Below are 6860 nucleotides of genomic sequence, written 5' to 3'. Positions count from 1 at the left end.
TTGCATTTTGGCTCATATATGCCGAATTAAACCATCTAATGAGGTCAGAATCCACGTCTCATGCTATTTTACATGCTCTGGACCGGGACATCGTAAAAGCAAACCTTAGACAACCACCAGAATATGAGAAAGATCTCTTGGATGGTCTATGATTCTCAAACAGTATATCATAGATGCTTCCAGCCCTCCCAATTCAGAGTGAGGGCATTTGTCTTGACAACTGGTACGCACTAATTGCAAGTCTAAGAAAAAAATAAAAGAAAGGACAGCTAGCGCTTGCAGTGACAAGCACTAATGTTCAGGATACTCAAATTGCTACACCTGTAAGTATGAAGCAGAGCACCAAATTGCATGAATCTGACACCCGGATTTGTCAACTAGACACCGTAGTCCGCTGCAAGCATTCTGAGGCTTTTAACACGGTCCCATGGCATCCATCCAGGATCCGAATATAGTGTATATATATGATGCCATACAGTTTTAAGTATGTTACAGAGTAGACAACACTTAGTTGAGTAGAAAATAGAACGCCACGAGTGCTCATTATTCATGCCAAGTGAGTAAACACAACTTAAAGAGTTTAACCATATATGTAATCACAATTACTAAAGTATCGCAGCCACAACATCACTGCAGCGGCGGCACTAAGCTTGGAGTACTACTCAAATACATTTCTTCTACAGAGATTAATAGAGAAATCTGGCATTAGTTAGTACAGAAGCCACTGCATGACAGAAGAGAGAGAGCATGATTGAATGGGAATAATCAATAGCTTATCTGATCTGGAAATGCTTGTAGGTGGGATTTCCAGGGAGGCTTATCTGAATCCTCCCATCTTGATCAGCCTGCCTGCACCGGCTTGATCCCTCTCCCTGTGATTCAGAAGAACTCTTTCTGCGCCGCTCATTGTGGCCAGCCAGGCGTCTACGGCAACTCCTCTTAGAGTCATCAAACTCCGATAGCTCATGGAACCTGCACAGAGCATATTACAAGGAATAAGCACAAAAGAAAACCTTGAAATACTGGAAAGAGAGAAGATTGACCAATTGCTGCATGCGTATGGATTTAAGTATCAAATCAGCAAAAATATAGAGATTTAGATTCAACAAACTTTATAAAACATGTCTACAGAATTCAGTGAAATATATCTAGAAGCCAACTACTTCATTCTTTCTAAACTAGCAATAGTAGGAGTAAATTTATGTTATACATCAACTACCATTTCTTTTTCTTAGAATCAACTACTTTTATGTTTAGAAAGGAAGTAACTATCATATATAAGGAGTTGGTCATCTCAATTTCAAACTTATGTAGGCTGAATATGACAAATGACTCTAGCAGGACAAAAATATGGTAGTTAGAGCACATATATTTTAGAGAGGAATACTATAGACAAGACGCTTAGCGATTCATCAGCCAGATGCTTGATGACAACTGCACTCAAATATATGGGTTCTTTGAACTCCCCACAAACAAAGTTTTTCTTTTTTGTTGTTGAAAAGTTGATCTTCACAGATCCATCTTAAATGTGCTGAGAGTGCATAAACAAAATTGATCATAGAATGTCCAGCATTTCCAGAGGATGCACTCGTGATGGGATCAAAATCATGACATTGGTCCACATTAGCTGGTAGTACAGAAATCTTCTAGAGTGCAGAATAAAAAAGCATGGCAATAGCCCTAAAATCCGTGACACTAGGACAAGTCGACAGTGGTCGACCATCAGTCCTGGATCCTGCAAGTCAAAGACACCGGCAAACAAGAAATGCGCCCTCCTGCTCAAATGCTCCAAATATACACCTAAATCCTGTTCAGTTCTGTAGAATTAAACTTTGTGTCACGGTTAACTTCACCTGGGAAGCTCAAGTACTAGAAGAACAAAAGAAATGAACATAGCAGGCTCCAAATCAGCAATCAATTATATATGTAACATCGAGGTGCTTTCCGATAGAAACAAAATCCAGCAGCAATTGCTCTCCATCCATTGGGAACACGAGCTGAGCTTCCATGAGCATTAAGAGAACATCAATATATGAGATTAAAGTATCAAAATTTCACATACAGTAGTCAAACAACAAATCTAACAGCTAAACAACAGCCAAAAATGAGAAAAAAGAACCGGGTCCAAGTACCATCCAAGAGCTCCAAGTTACCACTCTTCCCTCTTTCCCTTCGGGAAAAGATCGAAAAGAAAAGGAAAGAGAGAGACACAGAAAGAAAGGCAACTTGGATGGCAAACACGAAAGTTATCGAGATCGGCTCGGAATTAAAAGTCCCCAGAAGGTCAATTATGGTTCACAGTGACGCGTTTGTTCCTTCTTTTTTTGTTTTTTTCTTCGTTTCTGTATTTGTGGATGGAATAGTTAGCAAGAAGATTCCCCTGAAATTAACAGAATTAGAGGAGAGAGGGTAGGAAGAGGTAACGTGGAGGAGAGGCGACCTGCTGCATTGCTGGCAGAAGCGTTGGCGGAGGCCGGCGACGATGACGACAGGGGCCTTGGAGTGGGCCTCGCACACCTTGTGCCGCCGGTGGTACCGCTTGGCCTCCGTCAGATCGGCGGTGCACTTCTCCGCCTGGCAGCAGGGCTGCGACGCCCCCCCGGCGCCCGATCCCCGCCGGGCCGCGGAGGAAGCAGGGGCAGGAGCGGGGGGCCGCCTCTTCTTGTCCTCCTCCTCCTCCTCGTCGCCGTCGGCGGCGGCGTCCTTCTGGGCCTTCTCCTTCCCGCTCCGCTTGGGCTCCGAGGGCGGGCGTCGTTCCATGGGGATGCGGGAGTCGTGGGGAAGGGGGAAGGGAAGGGGATTTGGGGAGGGGTTCGTGGGGGAGTGAGCAAAAGGTGAAAAAGGAAGGGAAGGGCCGCGGGTCTGTGAGGACCACAGACCCCGCGGTCACCCCTCACCATATTTTTTCCCCCTTGTTTGCCGTCACTCGTCAGTGGATCACTAGCCAGAGAGACGACGGGGGTAAGTAAGCACGAGGAAGCTAAACGAGTAACTCGTTAAGGTTCCAGTAACGCCGTCATCCAGTTCCACTCGGCCGTACGATTTCAATTATGGACCGTTATTAGAAGGTTGCGGCAATTAAAAGCCCTCTCCTCTCTAAGTTACCATTTTGGAATCAGAAAATCACTGCTCATAATTATTATTATTATATTATGTTGGGGAGTGGACCTGGTTCCTGCCCCCGCTCTCCATCTAATAATAATAATAATAAGAATAACAACAACAACAATACTTGATAATCATTAAGAATACCATTTTAATATTTGAAAGGAAAGAAAAATAGCTTTTTGGCTAATTAATTGTTTTATAATAATTTATTTTTAGAGTAGTTATAAAATAAGGTTTTACAATAATTTAATATTTTTAAAAGTACAAAAAGATATAACTATTAAAATAGCACCAAAGTAGTTTTTTTTTTGTCCCCATGTAAACAATATATTGATGTAACTGGCTGTGCTCATATGGGAGCAGTGTAAGCAACCGATGTACCCAAAAAAATAATATTTTGACGAAGAAACAACTATCAGATCAACCTTATACATGTGAAAAATAAGATATCACAATCTTCTTTTGTATTAAAAATAACCCATGGCAATAGTAAAAAAAATGTTTTTGACAAACAAAATTATTATTTTATAGTTTTGTTTTGGTACAACAGCGACTCACATACTACGGGTGTGAATGCGACCAATAAAATTAGAAAATACAAGACTACATAAATACCTGGCATAAACCTACTGTCCATCCAAATGAAACCATCGGAATAGTGGGCCGCATAGGAAGCCACCAAGTCAGCAGTCCCGTTTATCTCCTAGTACACGTGTGAGACTTGGTGGGAGTCGCACTCTTCCATCAATCGACGAATCTCATGGATCAATGGCCGGTTCTTAGCTATACGTCCCTGACCATCCTTTTATAGTTTTAACAACATTTGTTTTGTTAAATATCCATACACAATGGTTGCTTTAAATATATCATTATATAAAAAGGAAAAAGACTGTTTGTTATTTCTATTATAGAATTTTCATATAAAATACATAGCAGTTGCCGTTAGACAGAAATAAAATAGATGGACAACAAAAATTATAGAAGCGTTATTAGATAGGATAATTGTTCGTATATTTATAATAATGAGAAATATAAAAAATAAAGTTTGATATTCAATGTCCAAACAATGGAAAAGAAAAACAAAAAGAGCGAGAGAGAGAGAGAGAGAGAGGGAGGGAGGGAGAGGGAGTTGCACCGTCGTAGTCTTGTTTCCTAACGACCGTTTCAACATCACGCCGCTGTTATGTATCACGATGCACGGGAGGAGACGGTAAAAAAAGAGACAGGCAGAATGGGTAGGTCCCATAAAGGGAAGTTGGAACACTCCTACGGAACCAAGCAACGTATAAAAAAGCTTTTATGCAAGCTAGCAGCTGGCGATGACAGATGGAACGGGACGATGGTTCGGTGTCCTGCAGGAGTAGACAAGCATCTCTTTAATTGCCGCATAGGAACATGAATACGGAAATCTCGGACGCATCGGTGGCTCCTCTGGGTTGCAGCTGGTGGTGGTGGGCGGCGCACGAGAAGACGGACGCCCAGCCCCATCCTTGGAGAGCATGAGAGCGACCGGAGCGACTTTAATTTAAGAGGCCTCTTCGTGGAGGCAGTACAACAACTGGAGCGGCAGCTGCAGCTCCCGCGTGAGGGCACTGACTCGGCTGCCGCCACTGAGCTACTGACGCGTGATTTTTCGTGCATCGTACACGTGCCCACTCCTTTAATGCGGCTCCAGCTCTCTCTCTTTCCCCTCTGCACTTTTACGTCCTGCTCCTCTTAAGCTTCAGTCCGCTTTCGCTACTTCCTTTCACTTTTTTACGTCCTTAATGGTGCTTTCCCACAGACCACCAATCACCATGGGTCCCTCTGGAAAAAAAAAAAAGAAAATCTACCTGCATAAATTGCCAAGAAAAGATTTTCTACTGAATAGTTTTTGCGCAAATGGGACATGGAGAGCCATGTACCTAGTTGTTAATGAATAGAAAGATCACTATTTACATCCCAATGATTGTTTTAAAACATCAAGGACTAAGATCCTATTTAGAAAGCTTTTAGATGGCCAAAAAGCACTTTTGGCCCTCCAAAAACACTTTTAAATAAAAAAATAGTATTTGATAAAATTTTTAAAAAGTTGTTTCAGTTTTTCGAAAAACTAAAAATAATTTTTTGGCATAAGCTTCATTTTGGAGCTTTCTAAAAATGCTATTTTGAGTTTTGTCGGAAAGCTCTATTTTTGACCAAAATAACCCCATTTAAAAAAAACTCTCCCACCCACCCACCCTCCCTCTCCCCCACCCCCATGGTGGGGAGGTGCCAAAGAAGAGAAAGACGGATCAGTCTTCCCCTTCCCGCGGCCACCGCCGGCCACAATATCCCCGTCACGGATGGGAAGGTGCCGAAGAAGAAAGAGGTCCCCACGGTGGGGAGGTGCCGAGAAGAGGAAGAAGAAGGAGGCGCTCTCCCGCTTCCTGCGGCGCCGCCGCCCACGACTCGTCCCCCTCCCGGGTCCGCCACGGCCCGACACCTTTCTGGCGTTGTCGGCCTCACGAGAGGAAAACACTTCTCAAGGGGCTAGTTGCGGCCGCCGGCCACGGCCCAGCCCCCTCCCGCGGCCGCCGCGGCCTGGCCCCCTTCCAACGCCATCGACCCTGTGGGAGGAGAAGAAAGGAGAAGGGGGGGGGGGAGAGAAAGGAAGGAGAAGAAAAGAAGAAAAAGGAAAAGAAAAAAAAAGAAAACAAAGAAAAAAGAATAAATAAATAAATAAATGCATAAATAAATATGCATATAAATGACTGAATGAATAAATAAGATAATAAATAAATATATTTCAATGAATAAAATAATGCATAAATAAATATATATACGAATGAATGTATAAATAAATAAATAAAAAGAAAAATAATGAGTAAGTGGCAAATAATCTGATCTTTATGTTATTGATAGGTACAGTAAATTTGTCACCATTGCAAATAGTTAAGTAAAGAGATAATCTGTTAAAGAGATAAATGGTCATTAGAAGGGTGAAAAATTAATTTACACTAATAATTATAATATTTTATACATTTATTATTGTATTATATTATAAATATAATATTATATTATATTATATTATAATACATTAATATGTTATGTTAAATAATTTAATATTATGTTATATTATGAGAAATTAATTTATACTAATAATTATAATATTTTATACCTTTATTATTGTATTATACTATAAATATAATATTATAATATATTATATCATAATACATTAATATGTTATGTTAAATAATCTAATATTTTGTTATATTACGAGAAAATAATTTATACTAATAATATATTTATACCTTATTATTGTATTATACTATAAATATCATATTATATTATATTATATCATAATACATTAATATGTTATTTTAAATAATTTAATATTATGTTATATTATGAAAAATTAATTTATACTAATAATTATAATATTTTATATCTTTATTATTGTATTATACTATAAATATAATATATATTACATTATATCATAATATATTAATGTATTATGTTAAATAATTTAATATTATGAAAAATTAATTTACCCTAATAATTATATTACTATTGTGCTATGCTATACAATGTCATATTACTATATTATAATAATATTATTTTACATTACAGTAATATTATACTATATCGTATATTATGTATTAATATATGTTATGTTTTATTATCCTCTATTGTATAATACTATGCAATGTCCTTTATGGTAATTTTGTCATACAAATGTACTTTCTCAGTTTGTTTACCAAACACATGTTAAAGTGTCACAGCACTTTAGA

General features: G+C 39.1%; 1 protein-coding gene across 1 annotated transcript; it reads right to left on the bottom strand.

Annotated features, from left to right (window-relative positions):
- Nucleotides 1–511: 511 nt before the first annotated feature.
- LOC103721808 (squamosa promoter-binding protein 1-like) lies at nucleotides 512–2952 on the bottom strand. Its single transcript, XM_008812154.4, has 2 exons — nucleotides 2441–2952; nucleotides 512–972 (listed from the first exon to the last, which is right to left on the bottom strand). The coding sequence occupies exons 1-2, from the start codon at nucleotides 2758–2760 to the stop codon at nucleotides 774–776; spliced, it is 519 nt and encodes a 172-aa protein (XP_008810376.1). The 5' UTR covers nucleotides 2761–2952; the 3' UTR covers nucleotides 512–773.
- Nucleotides 2953–6860: the final 3908 nt, after the last annotated feature.

This window comes from Phoenix dactylifera, chromosome 4 (genome assembly GCF_009389715.1).
Source record: "Phoenix dactylifera cultivar Barhee BC4 chromosome 4, palm_55x_up_171113_PBpolish2nd_filt_p, whole genome shotgun sequence".
NCBI classification, from domain to species: Eukaryota; Viridiplantae; Streptophyta; class Magnoliopsida; order Arecales; family Arecaceae; genus Phoenix; species Phoenix dactylifera.
The sequence above is the reverse complement of the archived record's forward strand: the minus strand, read 5'-3'. Positions and strand labels throughout refer to the sequence as shown.